The sequence below is a fragment of the Rhinoraja longicauda genome, chromosome 1 (genome assembly GCF_053455715.1).
Source record: "Rhinoraja longicauda isolate Sanriku21f chromosome 1, sRhiLon1.1, whole genome shotgun sequence".
Classification (NCBI taxonomy): domain Eukaryota; kingdom Metazoa; phylum Chordata; class Chondrichthyes; order Rajiformes; family Arhynchobatidae; genus Rhinoraja; species Rhinoraja longicauda.
Window position 1 is genome coordinate 16236617 of NC_135953.1, and position 18321 is coordinate 16254937.

At 39.5% G+C, this 18321-nt stretch overlaps 1 protein-coding gene across 1 annotated transcript; it reads left to right on the forward strand.

The window, feature by feature from the left end:
• Nucleotides 1-1373: 1373 nt before the first annotated feature.
• rnf103 (ring finger protein 103) lies at nucleotides 1374-17775 on the forward strand. Its single transcript, XM_078411085.1, has 4 exons — nucleotides 1374-1906; nucleotides 5798-5937; nucleotides 8535-8650; nucleotides 15007-17775. Exons 1-4 carry the CDS (start codon nucleotides 1681-1683, stop codon nucleotides 16544-16546), a joined length of 2022 nt encoding a protein of 673 aa, XP_078267211.1. The 5' UTR covers nucleotides 1374-1680; the 3' UTR covers nucleotides 16547-17775.
• Nucleotides 17776-18321: the final 546 nt, after the last annotated feature.

Consider the following 18321-nt stretch of genomic DNA (forward strand, 5'->3'; position numbering starts at 1 on the left):
CCGTCTGTGGTCCCGCTGAGTTACTACATAGACCTCCTTGTAGGCCTCGTACTCCACCAGAGTACGTGAGGTAGCCGGTGCGCCAGTCCAGGTTGAGGTGCAAGTTCTTGATCTCAGCGTATTCGGTAAACTTGTCGCCGATGTCCTCCTCGGTGGCTTCCTCGTGGACCTCTGGTCACAAACAGGATCCACCCTTCCACTGAGCGTTGAGGGCCTGGCTCGTCGCCGTCTTGCTCCACGGAGTCGTAGTCTTCTTGCAGCCTGGATCGAGCTCCTTCCTCAGAGCAAAATCCTCGCCCCTTCCTTTTCTTCGCCTTCTCTTACTGTTTGTGGATAGTTTTGTCGCCCTCATCGTCCATGGCGGTCCTCGCCACAAGCCTCATGGAGGCCCAGCAGAAGATGGGTGATGTTTCGGGTCGAGACCCTTCTTCAGTCTGAGGAAGGGTCTCGACCTGAAATGTCACCCATTCCTTCCCTCCCGTGGTGCTGCCTGACCCGCTGAGTTACTCCAACATTTTGTGTCTACCTCTGGACAGTGTAGGCCCGGAGACCCGGGCACCGCCAAACGGAGGTTGCGTAGCAACCCGCCTCCCGGCCCGGGCAGCCACCATTGCTGGAGCGGGAGCTGGCTGGGTGAGGTCACGTGGGGCGGTGACGTCACCTTGTCCCGTATTTGGGAGTGAGGAAGTTGGCAATCCTCGTGCAAACCCTTCCCTACAGCCATTAGGCTATTAAACGCCACAACCTCCAAATAAGCTGAACTACATAGACTATTGTTATTATTGCACCATTATTGTTTGTTTTTATGTGTATGTGTGTGTATATAGACAATAGACAATAGGTGCAGGAGGAGGCCATTCGGCCCTTCGAGCCAGCACCGCCATTCAATGTGATCATGGCTGATCATTCTCAATCAGTACCCGATATACATATATATATCCATATATTATATATGTGGATATATGTATATAATATATATGTGTATATGTGGGGGAAGGAACTGCAGACGCTGGTTTAAACCGAAGATAGATTTGTGTCTATCTTAGGTATATGTGGGTATGTGTATATATACACACACTGAACTTTATTTTCTCGTTTACTATATTGTTTACAGTGTTACTATGTTTACATATTCTGTTGTGCTGCTGCAAGTAAGAATTTCATTATTCTATCTGGGACACATGACAATAAAACACTCTTGACTCTTGAACATCATTGCGGCATTGGAGCAGCGCCCCCTTTGCCAGCATCCCCCTGGCTGGGTCTGTCAACTTCGCCGTGCGTCATAAGGGAGCGTCAGAATTATAATTAGCATGTCATGTAAATGAGCTCCTCGCCCGTCGTCCGATGAGGTCATTTGTTTGGTGCGCATGCGCAGCTGGATCGGCGGCGGCAGCAGCACCACCTCCACCACCGTGTTGTTCACGGCCGCGGAAAATGGCGGTGGCGTCGGCTGGGCCTGAACTTTGAGGCGGTAAACACCAGGCTGACAACACCCTTAGGAGCGAGAAAGGTGGCCTCCGTCATCGATCGAGCGGAGAGAAAGAAAGAGAGGGACGTTAATTGGGATTTTGAAAGGGGTAATATCCCAGAGAAGGCGGATTGAGATGCCCGAGTGCCCCGTTTAACAGCACGCAATCCTCTCTCACTGACCATCTATCCCCAACCCCGCGGCCCAAGATGTGGCTCAAGCTGTTCTTCTTGCTCCTCTACTTCCTGGTTCTCTTCGTGCTGGCCCGCTTCTTCGAAGCCATCGTCTGGTACGAGACCGGCGTGTTCGCCACCAAGTTGGTGGACCCGGTGGCGCTGAGCTTCAAGAAGCTGCGGACCATCCTGGAGTGTAGAGGTATCTGCTACGCCGGCCTGCCCGAGAAGAAAGATGTCAGGGAGCTGGTGCAAAAATCAGGTATTAAATGCACCTGTTTTCAAGGAATGTTTATGCAATGCAATCCCCACCCACGTTTCTGGTTGTTTTTTTACAGGTGCTAGTTGATCTGTATTTCCAAATGTTATTTTTATTAATAATCGGTGTGTTCATTTTCTTCAATTTTTTTACGTTCTACTTTTTTCTACATTCTCTAAGGCATTCATCCATCAGGATTTGATATTACTCATTGGGTACTTTCTGTATAATGTCATTCTGTCCTCTCACTGTTGATTTGCTTTGCCTTCTTAAATTAATATATATAACGTCTTATGGCATAGACAGACACAAAAAAGCTGGAGTAACTCAGTGGGTCTTTAACGATCTCAAAACATCTTGACAATAGGTGACACAAGGTACTGGAGAAACTCAGCGGGTCAGGCAGCATCTCTGGGGTGACGTTTTGGGTCAAGAGTGTTTTATTGTCATATATGTCTCAGATAGAACAATGAAATTCTTACTTACAGCAGCACAACAGAATATCTTCAAACTGATGGCTCAATAGGCACTTTGCAAAATGTTCTCAAAGGATCTTCAACATTTGGCTCTTGTGTTTAAAAGGGGGGGAAAAATTGACATTGCCCATGATTGTTTGAATGCATCTATAATTTTCCCATAAATAGTTTTTCTTTAAATGTGTATATCAGATGTGTATATTAAATTTGTTACTATACTTCAAAAAATCAGGCTTAATATTTGAACTTGATAATGTTGCTCCTTAAATTATTGTGAATAATTTAAAATAATATTTTTTTTTAATGTGCAATAAAGAGAAAGTTGGTCTAATTTCTTTATTCTTTAAATCAGAAGTTTACGTTAATAATTAAATTATTCTCTAATTATAATTTTATAATTCCAGAATTCCTTTTATAATAATAATCAAATGGGGTTTCTTTCTATTCAGTGTATTTTCTTGGCCCTTATCCACACCTTCATTCCACCTCCACATGAATAATTTTAATACTTTGCTTGCACAAGCTTTACATACTGGATGGTGAAAACTAGTTCACAGGTTTTCCCACAGCAGCCAAGTTTCCCAGATTTTGGAGGAAACACATTTTATCATTTGGTTTCCATCTCCAAAGTGGAATATAGGAGGTGGAAAAAGGTAAATATTAAACTTAGGAAAATGCTGGAATAATAAGAAAAGGGAAAGCATCTTTGTTTTGTTGTCTCAGATGTTTAAGCATGAGAGGTTTAAGCACTTTCATTTGCGTTTTGCAGCAGTAATATATTTGGGAGGTTTTGTGTAGTGTCGTTTAAGGGCATGGAAAAATCATTCCTTTTGCAGCACAGTTTGAAGAGCAACTGGCTCCTCCCACCCCCACTTGTTAAAGTTTACAGCTTGTGGGATCTTGTAGCCCAATGACCGCACAACCTGTATGGTTTTCAAGACAAAGCAATCTTGCTTAATTTTGTAATTGAAGTGTTAACTTGTCAAAATAATTTTCAGAGACTTTGTTTGGCAGCATTTAAGACTTAAAACACAGTTAACTATTCACTTGCACAAGTATACAAATTCTAAATGAGTGTTAATTATTTCTGGCATGTTTAGTGTCTATTTGTAATATATCTACATTGCTATTTTTTGCCCTCTTGCATGTGTCAAACCTCTACAACAAATTCCTATGGGTGATATATCTTGTTACCATATTTAACTGCATATGTGCATTCACAGGTGGTATTATTCAAATTACTGTTTAATGTAGTGAAACTCAACAGAATCCTTGTCTGTATTTTCTATCAATATTTTACTTTTTAGTTTTCATATCAATATTTAGATTTCAATAAGACATTTCCATCCTATCAATGGTAACGTTGAGACTACAAACTACTAGTGATGAGGTGCTAATTACAGATGTTTCCATGTTATTTATGGATTTGGAGCAAGAACAGGAAATCATTAGTCTGTTGAACATGTCCCAGGCACATTTTTGGCATCATGAATCTTGCTGGAAGGTCTTGACCAAAACTGTTGACCATCTCTTTGCCTCCATGGATGCTTCTTGTCCTGCTGAGTTCTTCCAACACTTTTATTTTTGCTCCAGATTTCAGCATCTGCATTTGCTTGTGACTCAAATGGTCATGTAATCTCCTACAAGACAAAATTTTAAAGACAGGATTAAGAAAATCCTAAGCAATTTCAGAGATAAAAAAATAAATTTGGATCTGGAGACAAAGTTGAATGATATGATAGTTTTAATGCGAAAACAGAGAGGATGAGACGGAGTTTCTTCCCACAGGCCATCAGGACTGTTAACTCTTATATCACTAGGGACTAATTTACTGTATTGATTTATTTTTTGTGTTGTGTGTTTTGTTTTGTAGTTTTAGCACAATCCACAGGCATTGCCACTTTCATTTCACTGCACATCTTGTATGTGTATGTGACAAATAAAGTGGACGACTTGACTTTCCTAAAGATCATTAGTGAACAGGTGAATTTGCATGATAATCAGTTGGTATCTGTGATTTATTTTTTTAATGCCAGCTTTTTCCAGCATTAAATCATCATTGATGCACAACAGTATGTTGTAATATGCCCATAGCAAATTTATTATAACATTTGAATAATTCCATGTATGTTATGGGCATATTATACATAGTATTTAGCATTAGAATCATAGCGCTATATGGCATGAGAACAAGCCCTTCGACCCATCTTTTCCATACCGACCAGGTTGGCATTTTGGGTTGGTGTCATTTAACTGCATTTGGCCCATAGACGTCTAAATCCTTCCTACTTGCTTCTATAGCTTTCTCTGTCAGCTCATTCCAGAAATGGACCACTGAGTGAAAGAGCTGTCCCTGGGGTCTCTCTTAAGTATCTGCCCTCTCACCTTAAGCCAATGCCCTGCAGTTTTAGAAAGACTGACCTTTCACTTAGATAGACACAAAAAGCTGGAATAACTCAGGGGGACAGGCAGCATCTCTGGAGAGAAGGAATGGGTGATGTTTCTGATCGAGACCCTTCTTCAGACCTTTCACTTTATCATACCCTTTATTATCGAGTCGACCTCAACAAGGTCACTGCCTGTGACCTGTGCTGCAAAGGAAAAAGTTGCAGCCTATTCAATCACTCCCTAAAACTCAAGTCTGCAAGTCCAGGTAACATTCTGCACCCTTTCCAACTTAATGACCAGAAATGCACATTCTACTCCAACTGTGGTCTCACCAACAACTTTTACAGCTGCATCACGATGTTACAAATTTTAAATTCGATGCCCTTCCCAATATTGCATAATGGAACTTCATTCAATTATTGTATTCTATTAAATCTGTGCAAATTGCAATATTAAGTTTTTCATTGGTTTGGTAAATTGATTGATCATCGGGTGACATCTAATATAGGAAAATCAGGAATATATTTAAATAATGGAAGTTAATTTTTTCTGTTTTTAAACAAAAGTTGGAAGACAGGTTTTTAACTGCAGAAATCTTTAAAAGTCGCAAGAGCTTTGAGATTTCAGGTTTAATGAGAAAAGAAAAGTTGCAAATGATTTTGAATAATTAAAATATTGAGATGATATACATATGTAAAGCAGGATGGTTAACTGATGGAAGATCTTGTTATGGAATTTGAGTCTACTATTTCATTTAAGGACTTGCCTTTTTGGTAATTTTTTTAATAACAACGACAAAGGACTTTCAAGCAATTAAATTGATCAGACGAAGCTAATTTTTATACTTCAAAATATTTTACATAAGCAATAAAAATATGTTAGCTCTGTGGCCTCTCGGGCCAATTCCATGATTCAAAGTTAATGGTTGATCTTTCACCTTGGCACTACACTAATCTCGTATCCTTTTATCCACAATATTTAAGCTACTTTTTTGGTGTTTCTGTTCTATTTGTGGTATATTTATTCTCAGGTGATTTGATGGAAGGCGAGCTTTATTCTGCACTTCGCGAAGAGGAAGCATCGGAATCTACCACTAGCACTGACTTCAGTGGCGAGATGCATTTCTATGAACAGGTGGAAGACACTAAGGATGGGATATGGCTGGTCCAAGTAATTACTTCTGTGTTTTTTTTAAATGCTGTATTAAGGCTCACAAAATTTATCAACAACTCTAATAATGCTCAGAGTTCACAAAATTCAGAGTGGTAACCACATTCAGCTCTATGTGTTTCTTATACTATTTGAGTCTGAACAGCAAATAGTCATCACTCCCATGTTAAAAAGGGGCATGGAAGTTTAAGGTGAGGACCTTCAATAAAAGGAAACTACAGATATCTAGTGTCAGACACAAAATTCTGGAGTAACTCAGCGGGTCAGGCAGCATCGCTGGATAGAAGGAAGGGGTGACGTTTCGGGTTGAGACCCTTCTTCAGACAGTTCTAGTATCAGACAGTTCTTTTAAACAGTTCTAGTATCAGACAGTTCTTTCAAGGACCATTGATTGTTGGAGGTATGAAAGGGGAGGAAATGGAATGGTTATATTTGTAAACCAGTATCTACGGTTCCTTGTGATTCCTAATAATATTGGAGTAGGAAAGGGCAGACATGAAATTATATTTTTCAGCATGAACCAAATGACGGAAACTGGAATTCACAGGAGCCATTTCCAATTTGATTTTGGAGAGGGAAACATTTTGAGATAAATGTAGGAAGGAACTGCAGATGTTGGTTTAAACTGAAGATAGACACAAAATGCTGGAGTAACTCGGTGGAACAGGCAGCATCTCTGGAGAGAAGGAATGGGTGACTCAAGTCTAAAGAAGGGTCTCGACCCAAGACGTCACCCATTCCTTCTCTCCAGACATGCTGGCTGACCCGCTGAGTTACAATAATAGGGTTAGTAATCAAGTTGAAACTGTTTTTGGTTTCAAACTCCAAAAGCATCTAACGTTGTAAGATGTAAAGGTGCTTAAAAATAACCATAGGTCATCTCTAGTGATGCACAGTCAAGTCTTTGAATTAAGTATTTGAAATTTACTTTTATTTGCAATAAAAGTAAAATATTACATAGAGCTGAAGCTGGAAAGTGTCTTTGTTTTCATATTTTAATGAGTAGTGCCTACCTTGTTTTACCAATTTTCCTTTGGAAACAAAGTCAGTCTTTTGGAAGCTCTCTGTTTAGTGTTTGCTCAATTAGCGCCTAAAGATCTTTCATGCTGTACTTCTACATAGAAAATGAATCTTGAATCAATTAGCTGCTTTGTTATTCAAATATTGTACCCAAGTACAGAGTGCATTTTAATGATAAATTTATTTTTAAATCCTCTGCAGTAGAGGTAAATGTCATCAACAGCAGTTTTTTCATGAATCTACTTGGTGTAAACAATTCAGATGAAAAGTAGAATTATAATGAATTATGGTCTCATTTAGAGGGATATAGGCCAAACGCAGGCAGATTGGACAAGTGTAGATGGGGCATATGGATTGGTGTGAACAAGTTGGGCCAAAGGGCCTGTGTCCATGCTATATGACTCATAGTGCCCAATGCTTTGCTGAGTCCTTGGTGAAAGGAATTGCTAACAAGCTTTTCATAAATTTAGCAGATTGGTCAATTCAGTAAAATCCCATGATATCCATGGGAGAGTTTCAGGACAGATCAAAAATGGTTCCATGGAACTCCGTATCTTCATTTTTGTAGTTTACATTATTGAAGATGGGACCCATATTTACAAATTTTGTAGCTGATGCAAAAAATAGCCATGCGATTAATAGCCAGAGGGAAATCCTTGAGTTGCAGGGAAATATTTATGGTCTAGTTATTTAGGTAGAAAAGCAGCAAATGGAATTTATTCCAGAATGAGAGATTTATAAAAAAAACATAGAACATAGAAAAATAGGTGCAGGAGTTGGCCATTCAGCTCTTCGAGCCAGCATCGCCATTCAATATGATCATGGCTGATCATCTAAAATCAGTACCGCGTTCCTACTTTTTCCCATATCCCTTGATTCCTTTAGTCCTAAGAGCTAAATCTAACTCTCTCTTGAAAACATCCAGGGAATTGGCCTCCACTGTCTTCTGTGGCAGAGAATTCCACAGATTCACAGCTTTTGGGTGAAGAAGATTTTCCGCATCTCAGTCCTAAATGGCCTACCCCATATTCTTAAACTGACCCCTGGTTCTGGACTCTCCCAACATTGGGAACATTTTCCCTGCATCTAGCCTGTCTAATCCTTTAAGAATTTTATATGTTTCTATAAGATCCCGTCTCACCCTTCTAAACTCAGTGAATACATGCCCATTCGTCCCATTCTTTCACCATATGTCATTTGGAGAGGTGGATAAGGCAATTGGAATGTGCTGTGAATGGGACAATAGTGGTATACTTCGAGAATGCAGAACTATAGACAATGTTGGAAATTGGGATTAGGTTAGATAGCTTATTTTCAACTTGCAGACACAGTGGACATTGTCTGTAAATTTAAGTCATAAATTGTTTGGCTTCTAAATCTAACTTCTAGAACTGGTGTTTGAGGTCAAGCTATTGATCTGGATTAAAAAACAGTAATGGAAATACTTAGCAGGTCAGGCAGCTTTTGTGGCAAGAGAAGTATTAATATTTCAGATATTTACTTTCCTCAGAAGTAGGATAAAATATTATTGTAAAATAATATTACTGTCGTTTTTAAATTACCACGTTATTTCACAGGTTGTGGCTAAGGATAAAGATCCTTTATTGGGCAAGGAACAGTGGCACAAGATGGTGAAGAAAGTGTCCCAGTTTGGTATACGTACAGGAGCTTTCATTTGTTCCAATGATCCCAGGTAAGCTTTTTAGTGTCTTTATATTACTCTGAAACCCCACACAACGTATTTGGTTATATTGCAGAAATCTTATTGCCTGTTGTTCAGACTTGCCATTTTTGAGTTTTCTGAAGGATGTGGCAAAAGCAAATGTTGTTAATGTAGTTATGGAGGTCATATTGCAGTTGTATAAGACGTCGGTGAGACCACATTTAGAATATTGTGTTCAGTTCTGGGCACCAGGTTATAGGAAAGATATTGTCAAGCTTGAATGTGTTCAGAAAAGATTTACGAGGATGTTGCCAGGACGAGAGGGTGTGAGCTACACGGAGTGGTTGAGTAGGCTGTGTCTCTATTCCATGGAGTGCAGGAGGATGAGGGGAGATCTTATTGCGGGATAAAAAATCATGAGAGGAATAGATTGGGTAGATGCACCGTCTTTTGCCCAGAGAAGGGGAATCGTGGACCAGAGGACAAAGGATCAAGGTGAAGAGGAAAAGATTGAATAGGAATCCGAGGGGTAACTTTTTCAATCAAACGGTGGTGGGTGTATGGAACAAGCTGCCAGAGGAGGTAGTTGAGGCTGGGACTATCCCATCGTTTAAGAAACAGTTAGACAGGTGCATGGATAGGACAGGTTTGGAGGGATATGGACCAAGCGCAGGCAAGTGGGACCAGTGTAGCTGGGACATTGTTGGCCGGTGTGGGCGAGTTGGGCCGAAGGGCCTGTTTCCACACTATCACTCTATGACTCTATGACTATTATGTTTGTACAATGACTAAGACACTGTTTGATACTCGGGGGAGGGAAAATACACACACACACACACACACACACACACACACAGGTAGGGAATATTAAAATAACCTTCCTGGCATGTATAAGCAATAGAGAGGCCAGCTGTCATATGAATTTTTTAAATGGTGGAAATACAATGCTGGCAACGCCTGTGATTTTTTTTTACCCCACAGGAAGAATTGTGGCAGCAAATAAATCCCTTTTCACCTCAGCATTGCTTATTAAATCAGAGTTGTGTCCAATTAAAATAAATGTTACATTAGATTGCATAATATCTGCTCACTGCTATGAGTCATTTAGTGTGCGAACAATAGGAAGTTTAAAAAAAAGAATTTTCAATACCACTGAGGTATAAGCAATTGTAGATTGCAAGCCAGAATATGGCTTCCGGCAAGTTTAAAACGCAGTACTTTTCTGTAAAAAATAAGCCACGAGTTTCTGACTCCAATTAGTTGAATCTAGCAAGCTCATCTCCTGCAGTAGCTTCCTTGCCTCCGAAGAATTAACCCCGGAGTCAGCACATCTATATGCTGACTTGACATTATCCATAACCACATATTGGAGTTTTGCCATTCAGTTACAAACACCGCGACTATCTTCATTCTTTTTTTGGATCATTGTTATACAGCACAGAAACAGACCCTTTGGCCCAACTTGTTCATGCTGACCAAGATACCCTATAAAGCTAGTCTAATATAGCCCATATCCATCAACCAACCTTTCCTATCTGTATACGATGTATCCAATTGTCTTTTAAATGTTGTTATGCCTTAACTACCTCCTTTGGCAGCTCATTCCAATATTTAAGATTTTTTTTATAAAGAAACTTCCATCATTCCAGTGCCCAAGATAAATTCAGAGACCGATCTCAATAATTACCACCCCGTACCTCTAACACTGACCATAATGAAGTACTTTGAAACAGGGCTGTGGTGTCGATACCCAAAACACCCGACTCCGACTCCTTGATTTCTTGTGTATCTGACTCTGACACCAGCAGCACCAAAATTGCTCCGACTCCAATTCCACGTCTCCTACTCTGACTCCACAGCCCTGTTTGAAAGATTGATAATGGCTCACATTTGCATCTGCCTTCTAGAAATTCTAGCCCCTTTGCAATTGGCTTACAATAAAATAGGTCTATGGAGGACACTCTCTCTTGCACTACATTCAGGTCTGGATCACCTCAACAATAAGAAATATCTATGCAAGGATGCTATTCATTACTTGCACTTCAGTCTTCAATGCCATAATTCAGATAAAATTAATCTCTCATCTTCTGGACCATGGCATTGAGACCTCCATTTGGAACTGGCTTCTGGGTTTCCTGACTGGCAGACATCAGTCGGTTAGAATTGGTCATATAATTGCCTCAACTCTAATGCTCAACATTGTCACTTCTCAGAGTTGTGTGCTCAGCCGCCTGCTCTAATCCCTGTAAACTATGGCCAAGTACAATGCCAAATGGTCTTTTATGTTTGACGCTGATCATATAATGTTGTTGGCCAGATCAACAATGTACAGGAAAGCGATTAAGAACTTTGTGTCATAGTGTTAGCACAACAACCTTGCCCTTAACACCAGCAAGACAAAGGATGGTTGTTGACCAAAGGAAGGAATAGATAGTCATAGAGTGATACAATGTGGAAACAGGCCTTTCAGCCCAACTTGCCCACACCAGCCAACATATCCCACCTGCCTGCGTTTGGTCCATATCCCTCCAAACCTGTCTTATCCATGTACCTGTCTAACTGTTTCTTAAACATTGTCCCAGCCTCAACTACCTCCTCTGGCAGCTTGTTCCATACACTCACCACCCTTTGAGTGAAACACAACCCTGACCTCATCAACAGCTGCTGTAGAGATGGTTGACGGCTTCAGGTTCCCAGGTATCCGTATCACCAACTACCTAACCTGGTCCCTGATTTGACGATCAAGAAAGCTCATCAGTATATTTGCTTACGTAGGCCTCTGAGAAGATATGGCATGTGCACAAGCATTCTCTTGAAATTCTGCGGATGTGCTATTGAAGGTATTCTGATGGGATATACCTCAGCCTGGTATGGCAAGCACTCTGTTCTTGACTGCCTGAACCTTCAGAGAGTGGTGAATGAACCCAGTCCGTCACATACTCATTAATTCCTTCTATTTAGTCCATCTTCATGGTGGCATTAGGAAGGCCTGAAGTATCATCAAGCTAGCTTTCCTCCTTGGCCGTTCTCTTCTCCCTTTTCTACCTTCATGGAGAGGATACAGGAGCTTGAAAGTCCAGACCTCCAGACTTAAGAATAGCTTCAGACTCTTGAATCAATCAACTTTTTCACATGTCCTTGGAGCTCATTTGGTTACCTCATTTGGTTATTCCAGTATTGTACTTTAACATTTTTTGTACTACTGCAAAATACACTACAATTTCATGTCATTCTTCTGCTCTGTACTTGTGTATTATTGTGTTTATGATTACTCTGTGTATTCTGTTTACCTGTAAACTTCACGTGAACAAGGAATTTCATTGCATCCAAGGAATCACCATTGCACAATGAACAATCTGATCCAAACAGTAACGTTTGAATAGCTTCACCACAGGGACTGCAATATTTCAGGAAAACATCCAATACCACTTTGTGCTGCTGTAGTTAGATTATAATCTTCATCATGGGCTAACAGCCATCTTCTGAGCAACGATTTTTACACATGGACATTTTTCTTAGTGTTATCTGACAGTTTTCTCCAGTTCTTTGCTGCTAGTTTTAACCACATGATCTCCCCTGCAGTCAGAGAAATTGTGAATTAACTAAACAATTTTTGCCCAAATTCAACTATAGGAAAGTTGCCGCATTCAGAACCTGCCTAAACTCCACACCCTCATGACCAACTTCCCCATACCAAACAGCATTACAATAAACATTGTCCTCTTCTTTGATTCAGAACAAATAATTCTCACATTCAACCTATAATCAAGACTACTACTGCATCTACTCGTATTTCAACCCACCTGACTGTGATATTTTTAGCCATGTTTTTCTTAATCTCTTTTAACATCTGCATTTTGGCCCTAACATTTTCATTATAAATTCCAATTTGTTCAAAGAACAGTATTATATGCTGTCGCCAAATTTAAAGTTCCAAAGCACTTAACAGGATTATTGTCAAGTAATTTGTCAATGGGGTTCGCAGCCCATCAGTGCAAAATAGAAAGCTGAAGCATTCGCAAGAATCTTCAACAAGAAGTGACGAGTGAATAATCCCTCTCGGCCCCTTCCCGTGGTCTCCTGCATGGTAGATGCCAGTCTTCACTGGCTAAAGGCATTGAACAAAACAAAGCATCTGGTTTCTGACAACATTTTGACAAAAGTACTGAATACTTCTCCAGAATCTGCAATGCTCTTGGGTGTTTGAGTGCAGCTGCAACACTGGCATCTACCCAAGAAAGTGGAAAATTGTCCATGTATGCACTGTCCACATGAAGCAAGAAAAATCCAACCTGGCCATTTTCCGCACCACTAGTTTACTCTAATCACCAGCAACATGATGGAAGGATTAATTGCTAGTGCTGTGAAGTGACACTTGGTAACAATCTACTTGCAGAAGCTCAGTCAGTGTTCCATCAGTCACCCAGCTCCTGACTTTGTTACAGCCTTGGTTTAAATTTAGTCAAAAGAGCTGAACTCGGGTGAAACATAGAAAATAGGTGCAGGAGTAGGCCATTCGGCCCTTCGAGCCTGCACCGCCATTCAATATGATCATGGCTGATCCTCCAACTCAGTATCCCGTACCTGCCTTTTCTCCATACCCCCTGATCCCTTTAGCCACATCTAACTCCCTCTTAAATATAGCCAATGAACTGGCCTCAACTACCTTCTGTGGCAGAGAATTCCACAGATTCACCACTCTATGTGAAAAAAAACTTTCTCATCTCGTCATAAAAGACTTCCCCCTTATCCTTAAACTGTGACCCCTTGTTCTGGACTTCCCCAACACCAGGAACAATCCTGCATCTAGCCTGTCCAACCCCTTAAGAATTTTGTAAGTTTCTATAAGATCCCCCCTCAATCTTCTAAATTCCAGCGAGTAAGAGTAACTGCCCGTGATTTCAAGGCAGGATTCTATTGAGCATTGCATTGAGGCTAAACTGGACATGGATTCCACAACCTCTACCAACTAGTAGAACAAGGGCAGCAAAAGTACGGGAACACCACGTAGAAGTTGCCCGCTATACCACACACTATCCTGACTTGGAAATATGTCACTATTCCTTCACCTTCACTAAGTCATTAACCTGGAACTCTCTCCCTAACAGCATTGAGGCTGTATCCACATCTCAAGGATTGTGATGGATCAAGAAGACAGCTCACCACCACCTTCTCATGGGCAGTTAGGGATAGGCAATTATATATCACCTGACCCTGTGAAGCCCACACCCCTTAAATTAAAAAATAATTATATTTTATTGGTTAAGAAAGATATCTGGAAAGTGATCAGATATCGGGTTAGAATGAACTCTAAATGAAGTTTGAAGATGTGTGTGAAGGTAGTGTTTAGACTGTTAATCAAATCGGCTGAGAGAGCACAGTTGCCAAAAATGGGGAGATTCGCTTCAGGAGTGTACAAGTGGTCGGAATTGGACGAGTATAGAGATCTGTAGGGCTATTTCAGAAAAAGGAACTAAAATAGTGACGTGGAGAGTGCCTTCAAGGGTAAGAATCAAGAAAGAATGTTTTAAAATTTCATGGTATGGAAGTAACTCCAACATTTTGCCCTTTTTTGTAAACCAGAATATTTAGTTCCACAGTTAAGTTAAGTTTTAAAATTTGGTCTCAGATGGAGTCTGTTTAGGTTGGAAGCACAAGTGTTGAAAGGAGATCAAAACTTGGAATAAACGGGATAACGGGAGAATGTAGGGAGAATAAAATGTTGGATTAGGGTAGATGGGTGATGGATGGTCGACATGGACACTGTTTGGCGCCGCTGAGAATAAATGGGGACCCAGCGTGGAGGGGGGGGGGCAACGTGGGTGGGGGTGCTGAGAATAATGGGGGGCGCCGCCAAGAACCAAAAGGGACCCGGGGGTGGGGGGTGGAGAAGAGTGGGTGAGTACTTCTTGTAAACTTTCAGTGCCTTTGTGGGGACTCTTTTGTGCACTTTGTATGCAAAACAAAGAATTTCACTGTCCTGGGTATTAGTGACAATAAAGTATCATCAGTTAAAGGGCCTGTTTCTGTGTTGTATGGCTCTAACTTGAACTCTAAAAGTCAGCCATTTCCTTTTGGCTCTGACATCATGAATTAGCTATTCTGTATCAGCTTTCCATCAAACTATCTTGCCTTTACTTCTCCAATGCTTGCTCAAATTCTACCTTTTGAAAAGAGCCTTTCATCATCTCCTTTGCTTTTCTACTATCTAGTTCCATCAATGTGATATTCTCACTGCTAAAGCAACTGTATAAATGCACAAATTGTTTCCAGGCAGTGAGCAATATTTACAAACGATTTAACAGATAACTCAGCCTATTTTTTGTATGATATCTGCAAATAATTACAAAACTTATTTGTGTTTTATTTGCATTTTTTCTCTATAGGTACTGTAGCAAAAGAGATTGGTTGAAATCCACACTCATAATGTCCATTCCACAAACGAACACGTCAAAAGGGAAAGTAATGCTTAAAGAGTACAGTGGACGTAGAATTGAAGTTGAGCATATTTTCAAATGGATAAACACCCATGTGGCATCTCGAATTAAAACAATCAGAAGTCCCAATCAGCTAATGGAAGAATGGAATAAAAATGATCGATACCTGGTAAAGATGTATTTGTTTGCAAGCCTGGACCAGCCACCTGCGTTCTTTTCTGTCCTCAGTGTAAAATTTACAGGTCGTGTGGAATTCATATTTGTTGATGTACAGAACTGGAACAGTGACAGCCACATGAAGGAGATTGGCATTGACCAGTTCCCAGCATATATTGTGAAAACTCCTGAAGGTATCTATAAATATGGAAACACCACAGGGGAGTTTATATCACATCATGCAATGGATGCATTTCTCCGATCGTTACAACCTGAAGTAAATGATCTCTTTGTCTTGAGTCTAGTTTTGGTTAATTTAATGGCATGGATGGACTTATTTATAACACAAGGCGCAACAATAAAACGATTTGTGGTTCTTATAAGCACATTAGGAACTTATAACTCTTTATTAATAATGTCCTGGCTTCCCATAATTGGTTTTTTGCAGTTGCCATATTTGGAAAGCTTTTATGAATATAGTTTAAAATTTTTGAGATACGCCAACACAACCACTTTAGCATCTTGGGTTCGAGCTGATTGGACTTTCTACTCTTCTCACCCTGCTCTGTTTCTCAGCACATACCTGGGTCATGGTTTGCTAATAGATTACTTTGAGAAGAAACGAAGACGTAATAATAACGACGATGAAGTGAATGTGAATAATCTTGAATGGCTGTCAAGCCTGTGGGACTGGTATACAAGCTACCTGTTCCATCCAATTGCGTCATTTCAGCACTATCCTCATAATTTAGATTGGGACGAAGATCCTAATTTGTTACTGGAAAGACTTGCATTCCCAGATCTTTGGTTGCATCCATTGATACCAACGGATTACATAAAGAACCTACCAACCTGGCTATTTAAAAGTATTATGGGGCATTCTGAAGATGAAGTGATTGAAAACTGGCAGGAGACTGAAAGTGATTCTGAAACTGAAAACCATGAAGTGTGCAATAAATCAGGAAAATGTGATAATGAAGAAGCTAGCGGATGCCTGGCACCTGCACAAGGAAAAGTGCAAGCTAATGAAGACTTGAATACCAGTGAAGTAAACTCCGTCAATGTTTGTCAAAGCACGCCAAAATTGCACAGAAACACGAACGTCACTGAAGATGATGAGCCAGACTGGTCTGCTTGGCCCAGTAACATGCTGCATTGCTCGGAATGTGTGGTATGCTTGGAGAATTTCAGAAATGGCTGCTTAATAATGGGACTACCCTGTGGTCACGTGTTCCATCAGCAATGTATTGTGGTCTGGCTGGCAGGAGGAAGACACTGCTGCCCTGTGTGCCGATGGGCTTCCTACAAAAAGAAGCATTGTTTTGTCAGATAAGAACTATCATTCAACAATGTTTTAAGACAATATTTCAGGCTCTTAAATATCTAATACTTAATATGCATTGTGGTGTTTGTTCATGTTTGTGCTTTTATGTGGTTTCAATTTAGTTTTTATGTAGAATTTATTTTGAGCTGATCCATGGTATAACTACACTGTTTACTGATGAGTCTAATGCCAGTCTTGTTTATTTCTGGATGCTTTACAACAATAGCACAACAAATCTTGTTAACTCTGTTTTGGTATGTTCAACCATTAAAATATGATCAACCAGAGAATGAAAAAGACCTTTCAATTTGGCATTTGTTAGAGAAATATTAAATTAATTAAATATTCAAAGAATCAATTTACAGTCTTATTTAAAAGAATTTCCTTTTCTGGTTACAGAATATTGGGCGGTATTTCTTTACCTAGATCTGGGAACAGTTCATGATTATTTTGAGGTGCAAATCTTATTGTAACAGGGGTCAATAAAAAATTAATGTACATCATTCATTTTGAGGCATTTTTTTGCAGACAATTTCAAGAAACACACGACATTCAGACGTTATTTGAAATTGGAATAAAAACTTGGTTCAGTGAAAGATTTCAACTATCATTACTAAGATGCTTATATTGCACTTTAACCCCAATTCTACTGGATAATAAGCTGAATTTATTAAAAATATACGCTTGCACAATTATCTATATTCTTTACTCAAATCATTACTTTAAAAATTAAATATTTTTAAGGTGGCCAATGTCCCATAATATAGATGGCACTAAGATTAAAAATACGTAAGTTCGTGTAGCAATTATGTTAGCCATAGATAAAGCAAAGATTGTCAAAGTTTATATATCATAAGTGAAATTAAGAACTTAAAGTAAAATATATAAAAAGATAGGGGCTCTTTAGAAATTTGAGTCTGACTGAGATGCCTTTTCACATTTGGCAAAAAAATACTAACTTCCATGAATGGATCCTTTGGACCTTGCAATTTGTAAGTACTTTTATTGCATTTTATCTTGTTAAACAATAGCAACATCTCCGGTACTGGATTTGGCGATGTCATGTGCAGTAATATATGCTTCTATCCTTTGGATGTTGAAGTTATGCTCTAGGGTCACAGGGAGAATTTACAAGACAATAATACGGAATACAAGTAGCAAATAATTTTCACGGTAAACTGTATTTATTTTCTACATTTCCTTGTAACAACTGAACAATAAACACTTTCCTTTGATAAGGGTGTACCTTTTTTATTACAAGTTGGCACTGATTTTTGTAGAAGGTGAGACATGTTTTGGGGCCAAACCTTTCCAAAGAGAGATAAATGTTAGACTAATAGACTTCCAGTAGGAATCTTAAGTTTCCAAATAAGTGACTTTATTAAAATTAAAATAAACATAAATTGAAGCAAATTATTGTCCTAATGAGATTAGGTTAAGCAGTACAAAACAAGGAGTCGGAATTATATGGGGTTTTTTTGTTGTTTTTTTTATAATTCTATTTTTATTTTGATTTTCCAGTTCCATACATTCCACAATGATACACATTCTCATTCACCTTAAACCCTCCGTAGTTAACAAATACTGCATATCCCAAAATAATTCATACCACAGGTATTGGAAGCACTACAAGGATGGGTAATGACTTACTGGACATTTGATCATATCCAAAACTTAACTACATACAAAAACAAAAACAACCAAAACCAACATTTGGGGTATACCTCTATAATATTTCATCACTACTTCTGGAGCGGTATGAAATCAAGGAAAATGAGATAGGA